Source organism: Contarinia nasturtii, unplaced genomic scaffold (assembly GCF_009176525.2).
Source record: "Contarinia nasturtii isolate CC-2019 unplaced genomic scaffold, AAFC_CNas_1.1 Cnas_scaffold_810, whole genome shotgun sequence".
NCBI classification, from domain to species: domain Eukaryota; kingdom Metazoa; phylum Arthropoda; class Insecta; order Diptera; family Cecidomyiidae; genus Contarinia; species Contarinia nasturtii.
The window spans coordinates 1,598,032-1,619,284 of NW_022198157.1; the positions used below are offsets into that span (position 1 = coordinate 1,598,032).

Here is a 21,253-nt window from a genome sequence, read left to right on the forward strand (position 1 = left end):
GATACAAAGTCAATGCGATTCTATTCGAAATGTGGTAATTTATTATCCATTATTACTTAATCGGAAGACCGAGAAAAAGAGAAATGAACGCAGTAGAAATAAATGCAAAATAAACACACCGCCAAAATGCAAACAATGAAAACCGAAAAAAAATCGAGAACTCTTTCGGTGACTTTGGGCCAGATAAGTTTATTTAATCGTCATTGTCGTCGCAGTCGTTTGCCGGCCTCGAAACAATGGTGGCAAGAAGGTGTTTCTAGTAACGAATATGCTCGTTAGCATTTTACCATAATCTTGTTTAAATGTTCAATTAAGGCATATTTAATGTTATTGAAAGATCGATTTACCGTTTGTCGACACGAAACGCAAAACTGCACAATCGGCCGCTTCGACCACTGTCCCCTTTCCCGCAAACAAAATTCACAACACATATCGAAAGAAAAAAACAACAACACTATCGTTCGTTAACTATAAACAGAGAATAAACAATAGTCGTTGGCACACAACAAACCATTTGATTAGCTTTCATCAATTGTTCGGGGTCTTTTTTTCGATGCAGCAAATGACACAACAAATTAATTGAAAGAGAACGAACCAAAAAAAACGGACCAGAAAGTAATGAAAGCTCGAAAAAATGATGCGAATATATAAACGCGACACTGGCACAATGTGCTCAGTAAATTGAAATATATGTCTATGGCGACATATTTAGCCGGTCAAATAATCAATTATACAACTGTTTAACACAATTTATTAAATATTTGATGAAGTATTTACGTTTCGGTCATATTTACGGTAGGTTTTTTTTAATTCATTTCGTATCCATCGCCATACACTTCTAGTCAACATTGTGCCATGAATGGATCGCGACAAATACACAGGTGGGTTGATTTTTTAATATACGTGTTTGGTTTAATTTCAGTTTCATTTTATTTACTTTCGGGTCATTTTTTTCGACTGGCCATTTCTACGGAATTGAAAATGTTGAATGAATGAATAGTTTTTGCATTGATATGCACTCACTGCCATTTAATCGAGAAAAAAAGTATTTCTATGTTCCTAAATAAATCCATTTGTTTACTCTCTTCTCCTATTGTGACTATGCTCTCGTTCTAGTCTCGTCATAACTTCAATTATCTCTTTAGATGTGCAATTTCAACTATCTCTTCATACATTCACATTTATGACAGATTTTTGTAAGGAAACGTATTGTTACGTTAAGTTAAGGAAAATCTATAATCCGCAATGCATTCGAAAGAACATGCATGTAAAAAAAATTATAGACGCTAATGACGACGAAAATGATATAAGGACAAACCGTAACAGACACATACATCAGAGAATCTCAGTAGCGGTACGAAAAAGAGTAGCAAGGAGAAAATACACAGAGAAAACATACAAAAACGGTTAGAAATGGCGACACATCGATCGATATCCGTGTTGCTTTATGATTGGTTGTTGGGCGGAGAAGCCGAAACACCAACATAAGAGAGCTCATTCACTCTCAAACGCTCTCGCCCGCTTATATTCATTCCATATATCCCTCAATTCTGTGCGCGCACGATGAGCAGCAGTCTCTGATACACACAATTGCTCTCTCTCCCCATACCGTACGGATACACTATATGCACGAAATATATCGACATTCAGTACACAAATTTATACATGAAATGTTCGTATTTTATGTATTGCAAGCGGGGGCCATATATACTCCACAAAACGAACGGGTATAGTAACATCAGCAGCAGCAGCAGCAGCAACAACAACAACAATAATAACAGCGATAGAAACATAAGGAGAAGAAGGATCGAGAGCCAAAGCGCAGCCAAATGGTTATTATGTGTGTGCTATTTCGTCTTTTTAACATTCGTTACTGTTCTTCTGTCTTTGTGTGTATGTCTTCTTCTTGGTCTTATTTTTGTGCTCGATCCTATAGTGCGCCGCGCTTATTTATTCTGCGTGCGTTCGACAGACCACATTTAATGACTATCGTATCCATTTTAAATTTTATCGATTCGATGGTTCTTGTACACACACAGAATTCTTCTTTGGTAGAGTGCATAAAAATGATTGCATACATACCGTAGCCAGTAAGAGAGCGAGCGCGCATTTTTTGTGTAAGAGAAATTAAAGCGGTGTTTTTTTATTGCATTTTCTGCTTTTACTTTGATGTTATTCTTGATATCGTGTACACTATTGTGGTGCAACTTGGTGAAACAAAAACGAAATGGTGAAAAAACGACTTTTTTTTTAAAATAATAGTCGAAATCCACAATTGCATTTAAAGACATAAATTGTTTCACTGGCCCTCTCTTCTTCTGATTCGTAGGTCGATACAGTGGAAATTGGCACGAAACAAACACATACATTCACATGCATGAAATGTCATGGCAGACATATATCGACTTGCAAATTGAATTTAGTGAACGCACGTTATGCAACATGCAAAGTGATTACTGCGGAGAAATTTTAACAATGCAACTTGAACAATATCCATATGCAATGTATCTGGCACCGATTGCATGCAATCGACGGCATCAGTAACATTTCCAAACCGATATGGACCGAAAATGGATTTATTTTATTGTTTGTGTGCGCGCATAACCATGGCTGCTTGCGAAAATTTACCCGAAACACGGAAATTATTTATTGTATTGGCGGTGACTTTAATTTTAAATGATGTGTTTTCCATCTGTTTACATTGTTTCAGCATTTTCGTTTGTTCTCTCTCTCTCTCTCTCTGTGTGTGTCACTCTTTCTCTCAGTCACTTCGTCTCGTGGATGAAGGCAATTTCAGATACAATTACAAATGTCGATATATTTCACTAGACAAATAAATGTTCGTTTTAATGTCGTTTCGGTTGCATTTATTACATTTAGCAATCAATTGGCGGCAAAGCCAGTATATTGCCAATATTCGGAGGTTTTGCATAATCAAATCGCTTTTAGATGACATTTAATTACATCAAATTATTTATTGCCGTTTCGATTTTCTGAGGTGTACTTCTAATGCAATGAATCGATTGAAGGCGAAAATTCCGTTTAAAAACGTCATTCGAAAGGAAAATTGTTCAAAATCAAATAATACATTAAATTCATGTTCAAAATTTCGTTGCGAACATGTATTGTACATTAACGGACTTACAAAAGAAAATACGAAATGTAAACAAAGTGATTTTATCCCTTTGACACATTTCCTCTGCTATAAACTTGTTTAAAATTCATATATCCACTTGAAAGTTCGGTTTTAAATGCAACATTTTGAAATTAAACGAGTTGTTTCGAAGCCACTTGAATTTTTATTTTTGAAAGTAAATCTTGGAAATGAAAAAAGGGTCGATGAATGGAAACAACATGTCGGCAATCACAATTCTTTTTTTCAAGTAGCCCCATTCCCATTGTATGTGCGTTAAAGCATGCACACTATATTTATTTAGTCATTATGTATCGCTGAAGACGGTCGAAAAAAAGTCAATATCGAACATAGGACTATTTCAATTAACACATTTTTGAATTGTGTTTTGAAGTGAGCGTGAAATAAAAAGATATGGAAAGAGTAATTAACGGTCAACCCGAAAAAAATATCCATTTATGTATTATGGAATTTGAACGAATAACTTCTCTATTGTCACTATAAAAAAGAAAGCGAACGCAAACACGTGCGCGATAAGAAAAGGTTTGGCCGAAAATGTTTCATAAATTTTGAATTATGTTTAATCAAAAGAATATCATTTTTGCCACCAACAAATTTCGTTTCGGTTGATTCGATCACCATGCGATATTTATGTGATTTAATATCATCTAGTGAATGTGGATGATTTTTTTATGACATTTATCGTGTTTACATGATTAAAACGAGCCCTTGATCAGTTTGTTCTTTTTTTCCCTTTTTTTATTGCTGGCATATATTGTGGACTTACGTAAACCGACAACAAAACGCAATCCGAACTGCCACAACACACGGGCCCGTGACTAGTGAAAATGCGGAAGTTACTTGTAAATCAAATCAAAATGTTTAAAAATAGATAGCACACCAAGTGAATGATTTAAATCGTATGTTTTGGATCACGCAATTTCTTATATGCAACCACCACACCGACCTGATGGTGATGATGGAAAACGCAAATAGAATGAACTATCATGAAGTTAAATAAGTTTGGATTTAAAATAAACATCACATACTGTTACGAGTAGAGTAAAGCAAAAAAGACAAAAAATTGTGAACGATGGCAAAAAAGTCAGTCATTTTGTCAACATATCAGCAAATACAGAAACATCGTGCAACTTGGATGAAAATTCAATTTCTTGCAAAGTGTTTATTTATAAATTTATTATTACATTCAGGTTGCACATCTTTCGGACTGTCCATTTTTATGGTTGACGCCGTTTTATTTCTCTTCATATACTTATGCCATCATTTTTGCTCTTGTTTATCGGCCGGATTTGTTCGTTTCACTTGCAAAATGTGTTGACTTTTTCCATTATTTTAGTCGATTTCAATGGAATCACTGTTTTCAGTTTCAAAATGTGGATAGAAAAAAGTACCCACATATCGCATGTTTGAACGTACACCGAAAAAAATACAACCACCAACTGAACTGTCGTCTTTTTCTGTGTATCTATTTTACATAGAGAAAGATAGAGAGTGGTGTAAGGAGACGGAGCGGCAGAAAGAAAAAGAGAGATAGAGAGAGTCGGTGTATGTACGTTTTGTTGCTCGGTTTTGCCATATGAATTCACGTGGGTCATGTGCCGCATTTCACACATTCATAAATAATAAATTTATGAATTCAATGTAAAAATATAAATTTTAATACCCAAACGCGCAATGTGTATAATATCTATACAAATAGCCACATATCAAACCATGAAAATGGACACGATGTTGTTAAATTGGTCGTACAAGAGAAAGAAAAACAACCATCGGCTGCCATCACCATTGGCTATGGCCTGACACATAAAAGCATTTTATTCTCTCGATGAAAAACAAGAAACCAGTTTTCATCGAATATAATATAAATCCTCGCAATGCAATCGGTACAAATCATTTCATTTCACTCGCTGAAATCGATTTCGTTACATTTCAAAATATGTACAAGATATTCTTCTAGGGGGTAGACACGTGGAATAGGATTAGACTTTTAGTGTAAAAATTCGAGAAATTAAAGTGGAATAGACAATTCAGTAGTTGGATTCACATGGATTCACTAATCCCATGTATGGAATAGCAAAAATGGGTTAGATTCAATGTTTTTGTAATCGATAGTACAGAATTTGATCAAAGCATTGAACTTGTTTTAAGATAGTAATTTGTTCTTTTTTGAGATATTTTTTTGTTTAAAAGTCGATTACAAATTTACAAAACAATAGATAGACTTTCTCAAAATTTTATTGATGAAAAAAATAATTTTAATTATCAATAACAAAATGTCATACTCCAGTGTCGATAAATAAGTTTTCAACAAAGTGAATAGCGGCGAAATGTGACATCATATTTGACAATTAAATGACGGATTGGTGGAATAGTAGGATTACTGTTTATATATTGGAATCATGGTTTAATCGTTTGTGTCTCCCCCCTAGATATTCTTCATTTTTAACGATATTCATATCAACATCCCGCGTGCACTGCAAGCTACTTTGTCTGGGTAAATGTGTCAAAATTGATGATTTTACACTCACATTTTATATGTTGAAAAAATTGGTGTATTCACCTCCAAATTCACAATTTTCACAAAACAATTCGCATATCTTAGACTGTGCGTAGCATTGATATGAACATTTTCTCTTTTTTAATTTTTTATTTCACAAATGATTAGCTAAGTGTGACAATCGGTGTTATTGATTGTTACCGCTTCATCTATTATTGAGCGATTTACGCCTTGATCAAAAAGGCATAACAAACATATCATAGTTTAAGAAAATGACGTGAACACTTTTAATTACACTTAATGATGACCGGATTTTTTTTAACTTTTTCCAAGAAACATTTTCGAAGTTGCATGAAAGTTCTTTCTTTTTCTTCGTTCTCGTTCTTCTTTTACTTTAAATGCGAGAGTTTTTAAATTCATTTCACTTGAACATATGTAGAAGTTCCATTTCGGTGAGTAGAAAAACAAAATCAAGAGAAAAGCGGCTATAAAATGTGACGATTTTTATTGAGCTGAAGTCGATTAGAATTGAAACATCATAAAATGATCGTAATAAAAAAAGTGTTCGTTTGGTGTCGAAATTCAGTCGAAACATTTAAACTCTGGTGCGATGTAAAAGGTGCGCATTTTGGATTTTAAGTATTATTTTGTCAATAAAATCAAACTGTTATGCTGTTTCTTATGGTTATGATAATATGGATTTTAATTCCACGACGTACATATCGTGAAATTGGCAAGCGCATCGGAGAGCAATAAAACCTGCCTGGGCCCAGGCCGAACGGGTGAAAAATCTACAATGATATCGTTTTAAAATGCGAATATGTCACAAATGTCCGATTGACATACACACATAAACACCGAAAATGGAAAATTTCGCATTGATGGTGCGCGCAACGCATTACGCGATAGAAGAAAATGTACTTTTATCGCATTAACGCACCATATTTAACATTCGGCCGAGAAAAAGACGCAACACAAAACCAAAATAAAAACACTTTGTACATATATTGTACTGAAATTCATTTTTATAACGGGCAAAACCATTAAACCACATCGCACAGTATGCCCAAGCACCAGATGCATTTGGCGATGGTTTATCTTCGAAAATTTAATAGCATTAAACATGAGTATAAATAAGGACGAAAATAAAAGCACAAAAATCGTCCACCATAAAAATTGAGCTGGTGGCAAGATGGCACGTAAAATGGAAACCCGCTTAACTTTTTTGGATTGATTGGCGATGCCGGGGGGGACCAAATGAAGATTGTCAGCATCGTGGATTATAATTTTTGGCAAGCTATAAACAAGGTATATGAACAACGCCGTGAACATTAACGGACGACCGAGCATTCAACAAATTAACAGTAAGCCGCTCACATTTTACTTTGGTTAAAAACATTATTTTATTTTCGCATAAATGATATTCGCTAGTTTTCACATGTATTTAATTCGCCATTTTTTAAAAAGCAGATCACAATGTAATCCGCACAACCATGTCGCTGAAATGGCAACAGTACCATTTATGATACATTTGGCCACGGCTGATTTTGAGAATTCCCGCTGGATTTGATATCGATTTTGGTTCGCATTCGATATTTGTGCTTCCTTCTGCTCTATCTATTTCGCAATATAAACATCGTTTAGGCAAAAATAACACAAATTGTGTTCACAACGTTTCTGATATCGTCGGTGACAGCGAGACGCCTGTTTCCCATCGTCTCTGTTTTCGCTCATGTGCTCAATGGAAGAAAAAAAACACAAGCTAAAGCAATTTTTCATTATCATAATATAGTAGCGAGAGTTGCACATTCGGTTCGTGTCTGACTTTCTTCTGGTAAACTTCTGATGGTTAGATTCTCTCTCTCTCTCTCTCTCTTTCTCTCTCTCTCTAAGTCTTTGTGTATTTCGATATGAACATGAAATAACGGCACTTTAATGTCAGCACACCATGACTGAAGAGGACATATAAAATACCACATAGCACATTATGTAATACATAAGCGTTTTATTTGGTAAACATCGTTCAAATTCACGAGAGAGTTCACAGAGCCGAGCATAGAAAGAAAATTCATAACAACAACAACAACAACAACAAGAAAATGAAAACAACACGACAGTACACAATAAAACGACAAATATTCATTTTGCTGCATTGCAACGAGTTACTTGAACGGTGTTGGATACAACCAAGAGCAGATGAAAAAAAGGATTGAAAAAGAAGAAGAAGAAGAACAGGAAAATGATGTAGCATACATGTTTGGAGTCTGTGTCGTCATGTGTGTGGTACAAAATATGTGTATAGAAACTGGTAAATAGAAACGGCGCATTCCACCATTGCTGTATGTGTGTGCGCGCCTGCATGATTTCTTCTTCGATTCCATTAAACCCTTTATCTGTTCTGTGTAGCATTTCGTTTGTTTGATTGGTGAACGCGCGACAGCACCAAACCCACAGATACATAGAGAAAGATATCAGAAATTGCTATGATTTTGTCAGGCTTTGCTTTAAAGTCAGGCGCAAGGAATACAGTTTTCCGTTTTGCAATTGGATTTTTGTTTCTCTTCTTGTGTCTTTCTTGTAAAGTCATTGTAATGCTATCACATTGGAAAATGTGCTTCGGTTGCACGATTTTTGGCAAATGTATTCCGTAATTTAATCAGATGTTTGCCGAAATTATAGAGCCAAATCTGTGCCGCGCGTTGTCAACCGAAAATATGAATGTCGCAACTAAAAATGCATTTACAGTTCAAAGACAAGAACAGACAGAAATCGAAAGAGAAAGAGAGAGAGTGAAACATTTGAAATAGCAGAAATGTCAAGCATAATCTAGAAAAATTTGTGAGGTCTACTTCGTTATATCGTTGTCGTCTTCATCGTGGTTGCCGTTGTCGAAAATCTTTTTGATATGGAAATTCACCTCTTTTATTCAACTTAAAATTGCTGAAACAGAAGAGAGAAGTCTCTACAAAAACGTCACTTCGATATTTTAAGTTTGCTACAAAATAAACATAACACAGCGAAAATCAAAACGATAATATAAATGGATTTTTTTCTTCTTTTTTAAAAGAAAGTATGTGTAAGTGTGTGTGTGTATCGTCCAGAAAGTTTTTTGCGTCTTTCCCCTTCACTTTGCGAAAGCCATAACGAAGGCACTTATTTTGATGAATAATTTATCACCTTTCAAAAATATCAAAAAGTAAACACCATTCGCCATTGGAAATATGTAGATGAAACATAAGAAAAGAAAACAACAAACAAACACAACAGATATGAGAAGCGATGACATGAATGCCATACCAACTGAAATGGTCTCTTTTATTCAAAATAGATACAGGTTTGAAAAACTGGTTTTTACATCTTATTTCATTTTTAGAAACGGTACAGTTCTCTCTTTTTCAATCATCTAAAGTCATATCATTCCATCCAAACGCTTCGTTCGCATGATTGAACTTCAGTTTGGAAGATTGTGATGAAGATAACATTCAAATTAAATGAAAATTGGATAATTTTGCAGCATTAAATATTATTAAAATAACCTTTGGAAACAATATCATCCCTCTCGATTCCATTTTGAGACGCTTTCAATGAAAATGCTTCATAATAATAACTACTATTGAATGACGGATCATAGCTGGTGCCTAACCCTTCACGAATCAAGCGAACCAAATTTATCGTTCATTTGCGGTTTGATGAGTTTGTATTATAAATCTGGGATTTTTTGGGGCTTTCGATGGATCCTTCTAATCAAACCGATTATTATAACTCCAACTACGGAAAAAAACTCACTCGTGTAATTTCGTTGTGTCTAATTTTCAAAATTACGTTTTCGGAAGTTACAACTCGAATGTAATTACGGCCGAAAATTATTATACCTCAGTTTATTGCTTATAAAGGTTACACAATGTTCGATGTTCGACCTTGTTGTTTTTCTTACCCACGCCACTTGGTAAAATATCAAAAAGTTTATTGTGTACCAAATCAACCGGCCGAAATTGAAATTTGCCCGATGGTCTCGTGTAATAGAAATTTAGATTCCAACGATGGCATGTGGATATCCACATTTCTATTCTGTATATAATCGAAGTTTTGATTAAACACGCAGACAAGCACACTCATTTCGGCGTAGATAATATTTTATCGCTCTCTCTCTCGCTCCCCCTCTCTCTCTGCCTGGGGCGAAATCACAGGTAAAAGAACGAAAATCGAAAAAGCCAAAAATCCAAGCCTTTAGTCTCCGGCCGAGTGAGTGGCGTAACCGCTTCCCGGGTCACAGGCGCATAACGAACAGCCAATAAATAAATTTTATTCCTTTAATAATGGTAATGAAATCCTCTATGGCTGCGATAATAGAAAAGAGGCGAACAAGAAATTGCTTCGAAGCAAATTATGGCCGTAGCATAAGGTAAAATGCAATAATTTCCACAGACATTTCGTGCCGCACCGACAACGTCGACCGAAAGTAACAATATAAACAGCAACAAACCGACCGCAAAACTTTTCTAATGCAGTTTATTTGATTCTCGGTTCTATTTGTCTCAACCTTAAATATGCCGTAGAATCGGATTAGACAAACACCAACCCACCGGCTCGCTTTGACGTTGCACGAATCAAAATGTCGTGCTGGTAATTTCCACTATTGTCTGCTGAATGACTTAGTCCATTGCATTAACTACTATACTTGAGTTTTGTCGGGGGTTGAAAGAAATCTGACAGAGAGAACGGTAAAGACACCATACGTATATAAGCTTCGAACACCAATTTTAATGTATACCATCGTAACAATAATAAGAAGTCAATTCAAAGACTCTTGTTTCGTATAATTGGGTATGTTCGAACGAAAATTAATCCTAATTTGATGTCACTTAATTGTTTTTTACGATTGATTATGATAATTAATAACAATTACATGACATTTATTCGAGCATATTCGATCGTATTGTATTCTCTTTGCGGCGAAAACTTTACTTCATCTAATTTTCCAATTGCATTTGTTTTGACCACATTTTTCGATGCAATCGACGTTAGAAACTTTGAAAAAATAGACACGACATCCACTTCGATGAAAGTTTCAACCAAAGCGATTCGATTCTTAAGTATTTTTTTACATTTTTTTCTTTTAAATCTAGTGAAAAAACACTTCCATGCAACTAGATGGACAAAAAAAATTCGTGCCTAATGAAACATATAAAATGTGTGTATCCAATGTGGAGTTTGGGGAAAATGTATCGCATGGGTGAAATAAGTTTTGTGCGTGTCTCGTTGGTTTTTTTTTTGGTGATTTGAAAGTTTTGAACGAGAGAAACAAACCAAAATAACATGAATTTTCCAGCCACGGAAATGTTACGAGTACATTCACAGCAACATTTCGAAAACTTGATCAACGAAACTAAAGCCGCTTTTCTTGTTTTACAAAATAGAACGGGAGTGAGAGAAAATGAGATGAAAAGCGACAACGAGGAAAATAATGGGAAGAGCGATTGATAGCCATAAAATAATGAACGCACACTAAACAGCCATAAAATCAATATGCCATGGAGACACTGGTCACATAACATGGAAGCATTTTCGATCGAGCATTTTTCATGAATTGTATGAGTGTGCATCACCTAGGTACAGTACAAGAGTACGAGAAACATCAGAGTTTTGAACCGAGAGCAAAATGGTGAATGAGCTTTCTGGTGAATGAGAAGTACATTCGCTTGATTTGAATTCTTCAAAATGTTCCAACACCAAAATATTTCTTTTCTTAACAAATTGCGATTACTTTAAAACTAAATATAATCAACACACAAATTTTCAATAAAAGTACGATTCAGTGATGATGAAGAGGAAGAGAAGAAGAAGAAAAAAATAACGAAGAAAAATAAGCGAATGAACATGGTGCACACACATGAGACGATGCGTATGTTTCGTTGTTTTTTTTTTTTTCATGTTGCTCAATGGATCGAGTCAATAAACGAGGAGCATATTGTGTATACAGTATGTGTGTGTAGCATTTATCATTTCCCCATGGGACGCTCAAGCGACGGCGAATGGGTGAGGGTGCAACATACAACAGAATGAAAAATACTCAACAAAACGAAAATAAACACACGAACGAGAGAAAAATGTACATTTTCTACATTGAAAATCTACATACATAGTTCAAACGCATACTGTACATAAACACACACTGGTTGAATGGTTCAGCTTTTTTTCTCTGCGCTCACATAGCATACCCGATAGTACATATACCAGGCAATACTATTATTATAGCGAAATGGATAAATCGAGGCAAAGAAGAAGAAAAAAAAACCAACAGTTTTCATAACACACACAGATATTATAGACATTAGTGGTGCGTATATGGCGATGGGTATGAATGGATTTTCCATTAAATTGAAGGCACTTTATTTGCTTTATAGCTCTCTTTCTCCCTCTTTTCATTCGTCTCCCGCTCATTCTCCACTCGTTTCATCCGAGCTGATTTGATTCGCCAAATAATATATCCTAGGCAAGCAAAAAAGCCGAATGAATCAACTCAACTTTGAAGCCAAAAGGATCCTTTTTTTATTTTTTGTTTCCTGTTTTTTTAGCTTTGAGGATCGTTCCTTTTTTTTCGATTTTTGTTCGATGTTCATTTTATTGTAGACGAATGTGGAAGCTTTCATAACGCTTAGCGGACGTTAAAAAAAAGAAACAGCAAATGTAAGCCACATAGAGAGAGAGATTAATAAGCATGTGTAAACCGATTGTTCATATCAAATCCTTCCAAATGAGAGGAAAAGGGCAAAAAGCATGGTTGAAATTGAGAGATCGAGATAATAATTTGAGCAGATTTAGTTTTCGCCTCGAATTGTCCCTGAATGATGTAGAATATAAATCGTATGTTAATGCACTTATTTTAATATGATGCGGTGAAAAATGGAAACCCATTATCAAATGCGATGGATCTCATCTTCTTCTTTTTTTTCTTTGCAAATCCCGGAAACGAACGTAAAATGCGCATCAACAACAAGTCCATTGGGCTTCTCTTCCGATGTCTGATGAAAATGAAAACCCCCCCGAAAACTATAGACTTATACTTATTGTGTCCATTCGATTGAAAATCAATTTCCGATTGGTCAATTCCATCTCGTCTGAAATGGGTTTAAGTTACCAGTATACCAATGATACATCAGAGCTGACCACTAATTTCATTTATTTCGAAAAACCCATAATCTCAATCAAAATAAACAAAAATGCCCAATATTGTTGCGGTTTGAATACAAACTCAATTATACATGTTACAAATTCGATTCAATTTGCGGTGAAATGAATCTGATTATGTGATAATATTTATATTATGATTTGTTAAACAATGGTAAAACTTCTTAATTTTGTTCGCTAAAATTAAGTGAACGCCCACTGTATTTGGAAGCTGGCGATAGAATGAGGTAGAATTAAGAGAATACGAGAGAGTAATAGAGTGCGAGATAGAGTTCATGCGGCAGAAAATTAAACGAACTGTACGGAGAATGAAAAAGGAAAATGAAAAATGAGACGTAGTTAAAGAAAACACATAGACATTGACCCGTCACTTAGTTCTTATTTCGCTTGACAACCGTTGCTCGATACCCGAACCGTGTATGTGTGCATGCGGTTTAACCCCGATGAATTTACCGAGTAATTTGTGAAATGAATGAAGTCATTACAGCAAAGTAGCAATGGAGCATTATTTATTTCGAACGGAAAGCGAAAATATATATATTACAATTATTAATGTGATGCCATTTTTTATCGCGCGCATTCTTTTTACGGCTGTGATGCTGCATCAGTGATGCGAAAATCACAGGTTACCTTTGTTGTGTACAAACCAACGTATAATAACTTTCAAGATAACGAATTATTTTCTAATTTAATTTGACATCGTATTTATTATTTGTTTTCGGTTAAAGGTTCATTTGGTTTACGATGCAAATAGACAAATGAATAGACTTAATTACAGCGGTGTGTTGTTTTCGTTTGATTAAGTGGTTGCAGCAACAGAAGCAGCCTCACTTAAAAATGCTTAGTAAACGTTAGCAAGACAACGGGCGTTAGATTGAGAGAAGGTAATTAATCATCGGTGGGTGGAAAACAATGATGACGATGGTAGCAGCAACACCGACGACAGCAACGGTACGTATATTTTCGTGAAATTTGCCAGGCAATTGAACTGACATTTGGTTGCCGTCATTTTTACAACTTCATCAAAGTTAAATAAATTGCGATCATTAGAATTCGGGTCGGTAATTTTACGACGAACACAATTAACGACTTTTGATTTACCGAAGACGCTGTAAATGTATGTGCATTGGTTCATTTGCAATATTCATAATTCAATTTATGACGAGAGAGAGAGAGAGAGCAAAAAGTGACAACATTGTAAATGGGCAAATTAAAGCCCGTCATACAGTGCGAAGTTTCATGTCATTCTCAAATATTCGTCGCTCTCTCTCTCACTCTCCTCGATTTATGTGTGACTTTCGTAAACCAATTAAACTAAATAATTAAGCAGTGTCGTGTGTTTTTTTGCGTCGTTTTGTTGAAGCTTGCAAGATTTCTTGATAAAAAGAAAATGTCGCTAAAAAAGAAAAACTTGAAGAAGATAAATGTGTCAACACGCCAAAATTTTGTTGTATTTTGTGAGAAAGAGAAAACGAGATCGCCGAAGCGAATAATGTGTCAGCTAAGATAAATAAAAATTTCCAGCCGAAACACATAATGATAACCACACATAGAATCGACTCACATCTGTTGTACCATTTCAAAAGAATCGAGTCTGTTCAACGCTCTAAATTCAGACGACGTGTGGATGTACAGATGACGACGAGACAAAGGTAAAATGCTACGGAAAAATCATCCAATAAATAATAATTGACATTTTCATTCAACTTTGACTTTTTCTATTGGTAGCTCCATTTTCCATTCTTGTTGCCAATTCGCCTTTTTGCATTTCGCATCGAAAATGTCAATTCTATTTTCTTAAAATCAGTGTCACTGTAACAATGTTAAGAAAGTTGCTTCAATTATTTATTTCGGGGACGACAACTGCTTTCGATCGATACACACATATAGAGCAACGAGATGATACGGAGTATGTGTATGTGTATCTTCGAGATTTTGTGTATACATTTTTCGTTCGGTAATTATCGTCTCGATAAATTTGTATTGACAACTTGGCGAGTTTGTAAATTTTTTATCAGCATTGTGTTGTGCTTTAAAAGGCGAGTCGATAAAAAAAAGCTAAAATAGAAGCAGGATCAGTAACAATGACGCATCTTATTGGCACGTCGAACTTAGTGCAAAAATAAAATTAAAAATAGATTCAACTTGTCCTGTCGTCCAAAGTGCCATCTCTTTCTTTGATTTTGCATTTTCCACATGGAATTGCATTGGAACGAATAGTTGAAGTTTGTCTAGATGTCATCTGTACATAAGAAACAATTCAATCTCTTTTATCTCTCTCTCCCGTCGCTCAATCTTGCTGGATTCGGACGAGATCGTTTCTTTTTTTTATGTCTCAAAATTGCAGATTCGAATGTTTAAATGAGCGCGCGCCCTTCATATATAGTCAACGCTCACAAAATGCAAGCTACACGCAAAATACATATAATCGCCTGGCGCGGAGAGTGAGACAAACTTTGAAATGATATATAATATAACCTTCATTAAATATTCAAATGACACCGACATCTCTTCAGTTCGTTTCGAAGCTGTGTGAGTGCTGAATTGTGTGTGTGTGTGTTTTTATTTTGTTTGCTGTAATACGGTTTCTGTGTTTCCCATTCAAGCTCAATTTCAGACTCATTTTCACCGACTCTGCTGATCGCAATTCAGTGTTTGTTTCTCTTTTTTTCTTTTGTTAATTCGTATTGTGTCAAACACATTCTCAATTAAGGCGACAAATAACATAAAACGAACAAAGAAGAGGATGAAACAAAAAATCAAGTGATTAGACATTTCGTATCGAACTTGTTAATTCGACTGATGGAAAATGCAAGACATATGAATTCAATTAATGGCAAACTGTTCTTTTTTGTTGTTTTCTGTTAAAATATTTACAAACATACAAAAATAAACTTTGAAACCGGTCGCCTATATAAGATACCAAAAAACCGGAACCTTTTACAGATTTTTGTCAATCACATCTAAATTATGACAAAAGAAAAAGGCACAAATTACTGAAAATGGTGAATGGTACTTACCGATGGATTGCCCATGCATCGTCGCATTTGATCGGGTGCTCGATATGACGGACTGTATCGGCCGGGAAAGCAGCCACTTGTACTCATTTTCATTTTGTCAGGCGATGGATACATGGACATTGTCATGCATCCACCGTTGAAATCCTCTTCGAGCTTTAACGCCTTAGCGGCGTCAAATGGCGTTGGCGAATAAATTTTGAATTTTTTTTTGACAACACACCCACAAACAATATTCCAATTTTACTCGTTTTGTGCGATGAATGCCTTTTGAATGGCGGACGGGCTTATTCGAGACTTAAAAATTGATATCAATCGACTTTTACACAAAATGAATTTGAAAACAAAACCAAAAAATTAAAACTGGTCTTCACAATTGTAATATTGTTTTTTATAAGATTTGATCGACTCTCTTTCACACACTTTTGCTTGGTTTCTCTAAATTGTTTTTGAAAGCAAATCAGTTGATTTAATGATTTTCATTTTGATCGCACATTCCAGAAATGTCTTTGTGTTGAATTGAACCAGCGTTGTTTGGATCTATTGAAAGAGAAACAAAAAGAGTATTATAAATATACATGCATTATGAAGAAAACTATTATTTTTCAACGAAATCAAGAAACTAATGGTTTGTTTTTATTGGAAGCGTTTATTTTTAAATTATTTATTCAATTTAATTATTTCACTTTGTTTATCAATTTTAATACGTTTTTATTTCGTTTTATTCTCAATTCCATGTCGTTAATTCATTTAAAAAAGCATTTGAGGTCTCTTTTGCTGAATTAAAAGCAAGTGTAAAATTAAATTTATCAGGAATTCTGTTTTTTTTTGTGCGATATATTCGAAGAAAATTGTTCAATTTTTAATCATTTTAATAATGAATTCATTTCTGAATGTCGTGGAATCTGACAGAATACATAAATTATATGAGAGGCTGAGAGCAAAAATAGCACGTCGCATCCCACCAGAAATTCCCGTAAGTGAGAGCAGGAGATGAGATGCTAATTGCTGTTTTTACTCTCAGCCTCTCATATTAGCAATCAGAGAAAGAAAAACAAGAATGGAAATGGAGGCTTCAAAAAAACAAATCATTTAATTCAATTAAAAAAAAATTGAAAACAAAATGGTTTGAAGTATAGTGAAATTATTTTCAAATGAAATCACAGTTTTTTTTTTTAAATTATTCATGAATGTTCATGTTTATATAAAAATATCATAAAATATTATTGCCATCGACGTGGGGTGAGGTTATTTTAAATAATTTGTGCGGATCTTTTTTTTCATTTTGCACTTGTTCATGTATTCCATGATTGGCGGTGGCGTGCCATGGTGCTTCGATAAAACCTTGTTCACGACTTGACCGACTGAATGAAATAAATCGGTGAAAAATATATAGAATTACTATAATAATAAATAAACGGTATTCCATAATTTATTTGTCATTTACGAGACAATGCGGAAGTATTGGGCTATCATTTCAATAGAGTTTTTGCAATGCCGTGGCTCACATCTACCCTGAATCCCAAATACACAAATAACTGTTTTGTTTATTTCGAATATTATCGTTGATTGACATTCGACATCTAATATATGCAATCACTATCATCATTATCGATAGTATCGCTCACACAAACACAAACATATAATGCACATTCAAGTACACCATATATAAAAAAAGCAGCTTTTTATCGCCACTTCCAATTTGATAGAGATAATTGCATTTTTTTTTTTTTTTTTCAAAAAAAAAAAGAAAAAAGCGGTGGTTTGGTAACAATTCGGAGAACCATCAATTGATTCATAAAAATAGAAAACCCACAAAGTTCTTTTTTCGTTGAAACCGGAACAACATTCTTCTTTTTAAACGTGTATTTTGTAAAAAAAAAATATGGGGGATTTGGTTCATGTAATGACAGAGATTGAAAAGGGAGAAGCAAACAACATTTTCAAACAACAATCATTGTTAATTAAAATCGCATTCAATACGGAAAAAGAAAATTGGAATGTAAAAAATGACGAGGTCACAATTAGTTGAAGTGAACCGAAAACTTCCCTCAATTTTCAAACAAAATCTAGTTAAAAACTTTCAAAATCTTAACAAACGTAAATCGTGTCTCTTTTTTCCATCCACCATAATTTACCGCTTCCTTAAAAAATCACAGTGTTAAGGTCAAAAACTTTAATAATTATAAGAATTAGATAAATTAAATTGGTAACTATTAACAGAGTGTATCGTTGAATTCATGTGGATTTCTTTTGTGTCTCGTATTCGAATTTATTCAGGTGGCAAAATATTGTCGATTGAACAATGTGCCGTCGGCACGCACGTCAATTTTCTGACGATGAATATTTTCCACTTGTGATTTTAATGCTCGGCTATTATTCGAATATACAAGAAAATTACACCCATTTCATCGAGAAGAAAATCAATGTCAGTAATTTTAATATCAATTTAAAAAAAGTGATGTGAAGCCTTAAAGACACAACAGACAAATAACTTTGGATACTGCCAATTCCAAAAGCACAAAAGCGGAAATGTAAAACAAAAACAATCCGATTTACGGTGCGATGTGTGTGAAGCACGAGAGAAAATCATACATACATACCGGCGCTGAGTACGTGTGCTCGAGACACATACAAAATGAATGTACTTGATGAATAAATAAAAAGCATTTAATACTTTTGAATTATGATCGATGTCTCTATCAGATAAAGTGCATCCGATAAGCTTACACATATTTCTTTATCGAGAGACGCACACAAACCAACTCAAAATAGTGTGAAATTACAACAAACGCAGACCACTACAAAAAAAAAAACGGGAGAAATTCCAATAAAATGAGGAAGGAAAAAGGGAACAGACAAAAAAAATTGATAATTCACCAGCGTATTCAAAAATGTTTGTGTACGCATATCCAAGTACATAAACAAACAGATCGAATATGAAGTCGACAGGACCGACACACAATGCGAGCAAGTGAACGAGTGAGCGAACCAAAAGAGTACATTGAAAGAAAGCCATACACACATACGATGATAAGCGCAGCTATGCGGCAGCAATAACAGCGACAACACCACCAGCCAGCCAGCCACACACATTCGCAAGAAAAAATCATTAAATTTTTATATGGGAAAGTAATAAATAAAAAATTAAAACCCGACTAACTGGATGACGATATGTTTGCATGTGTGTCTTACAACCTGATTGGGATTCTGAACACAGTGTAAATGTGGTGTTCGAATGCCACATAATTATTTGCAGCAGCAGTATTTACGGATGAATTTTACTACAAAAATTTTTTCCTCGATTTTTTTTTCTGATCGTTTACAATTCTCTCTCTCATTGCACTGGATGTCCTTTTATAAACATTAATGTTTGAAAATTGGCAGTTGGTCGAATCAAGTGCCAACGTTCGTGTTTTTTTACTTTGGCTGAAGCTAAAATTAATGAAAATTACCAGAAATGCAATGACGGAAAATAAACTTTAGTTGATATCGGCTCGATCTTTATTTAACCATTGAATTAACTTTTGCACAATTTTTTATGGTTTAATTGTTGTTTAAATTTTATGGATATACTTTGTTTATTGTTTAGAATTTTCCGATTTATTGCTTTGATCAATGGAATGTGTGTGTGTGTGTTTTTTTTTTTGTTTTATTTCCTTTGATCAGTTGACTTTGATGAGACTTTTGTGTATTGTTCGTTATTTTGTTATTGTTCATAAACTAAAAATTGCTTTTAACTCGACTTGTTTAATGACATTCTATTTATAATCAAAACATTGAATTTTCGTTCAAAAGTCACAAAAATGATTCAATTCAAGTTTCTTTGATTTGTTTTTGTTAGAAACACTTTTTGTCACAGGGAATTATTGTTTTTCTTTTTATTATTTCAATTTTATATAGACTACACGTACATTGAAGATTAATGACAAAAATGTTCGCTTAAAATTGATGTGATTAGATCAGAAAAGGGCAAACAAAAAATAATGCACAAAGAAAATAAACAAACAAACAAAAAAAATGTTCGCGAAAAAATGATAAAATTCGGAATAACAACCTTTTTTGCTGTTTGCTGTAATATATTGTGTCGGATGATCGAATTTAAAGTGGTTTGGCAAACGAGATTAAAACGAATAAAACGCTTATTTTTCGGTGCTGTGCTTCACAGTGTGAGAGTTGTGTTTTGTAATTTCTTTGTTTTTCACTTGATCGTGCTCGGCGGTGCTCGAGTTCGTCCAGCAACTTTCGACGGTTTATTGAAACTGAACTCATGAAACATTTTCCTCGCTCGACCATGTATTGTACTTTTTTTTTTGTTAACGGAGGCGCGATAGTTGGTATTCGACAATGTCGAAAGTAACAACACGCACACGATGAATATGTACAACGATACAAACAAAATGTCAGTAGTACGGTAACGCACAACAAAGCCCGACATATAAAAAAAGACAGCAGCAACAGTGGTAGTAGCAGGAGGATAACAATCGTTTATATCAATAGATGGAAGTTTGGTATATCGGTACGGTTTGCGTCGTTGCACTCATGCTATTTCACCCAATATATTCATCGTTTGTCGAATGAGCGGGAGCGAGTGAGAGGGAGAGAGAAAAAAACACACATCAATAGAGAGAAGGAGATAACCACCTCTGCGACTTTTCGTTAGTATGAGTATGTGAGAATTTGATTTTTCCCTAGTTGAACCGATATTCCGAGGCCCAGAGTCTGGAACATACAACAAAAAGTGATTTCTAACAGAAACGACGATCAGCAGAGGAGAGAGAAAGAGCAAAAGGAAGGGAAAAATGCAAAACATTTACAAAACTTCAAGCATGGATGGACTGGCGCATTAGACTTGAATTCTATTCGAAATGTGTGTACCGTGGCCGCCGTTTTTCCATCGTCGATTTTTTTTTGTTCAGTTGCTTACCACAGTAGAGGCGATACCAGCGAGTGAGCGAGAACAAAGTGCGCTTCATGCGATAAAGTGGGCTGCAACTTTTTCCATTTATCGTTTTTTCCATACAAATACACACAGCCAAAATGTTACCCCTTTTTATTCGAGTAATGCAAAGCACATGCTTCCGCTATACAACAAAACTCAAACGTACTTGGCTTCATATGAAGCAGAAAATCCGATTGTCGATTGCCTTGCAATAACAACAACGACGGCATCGGTTGTCAAAAACAAGCATTGGTGAACTGAGAAATAGCTACTGATTTCAAATCGCATTTGCGTTTTTGGCCAACGGTTCGTAAGGGAAATTGTGGGAGTGGTAATTTACACTTGATATACACACTGCGCATGCACTGATTTATATGACGATGGTGGGTTCGGTGTGGATTGGTTGGAAAATTTATGAGCATTCCAACAAGTTTTACTCTCTTATATTGTCAATG

At 34.7% G+C, this 21,253-nt stretch overlaps 1 protein-coding gene across 12 annotated transcripts in view; it reads right to left on the reverse strand.

The window, feature by feature from the left end:
* Nucleotides 1-20,259, reverse strand: part of LOC116341927 (inhibitory POU protein) — a 37,718-nt gene extending 17,459 nt beyond the window's left edge. For 11 of the 12 annotated variants that reach the window (XM_031769353.1, XM_031769352.1, XM_031769351.1 and 8 more), the window contains exons 1-2: nt 19,914-20,259; nt 15,860-16,396 (exon numbers count right to left, since the gene is read on the reverse strand). In XM_031769353.1, the coding sequence (XP_031625213.1) occupies nt 15,860-15,985 (126 nt within the window). In that variant the 5' untranslated portion in view covers nt 15,986-16,396; nt 19,914-20,259. Of the gene's footprint in view, nt 1-15,859; nt 16,397-19,311; nt 19,427-19,913 lie in introns of those variants that run through there. The other variant, XM_031769344.1, reaches the window with a different exon arrangement.
* Between the last annotated feature and the right edge of the window lie 994 nt (nt 20,260-21,253).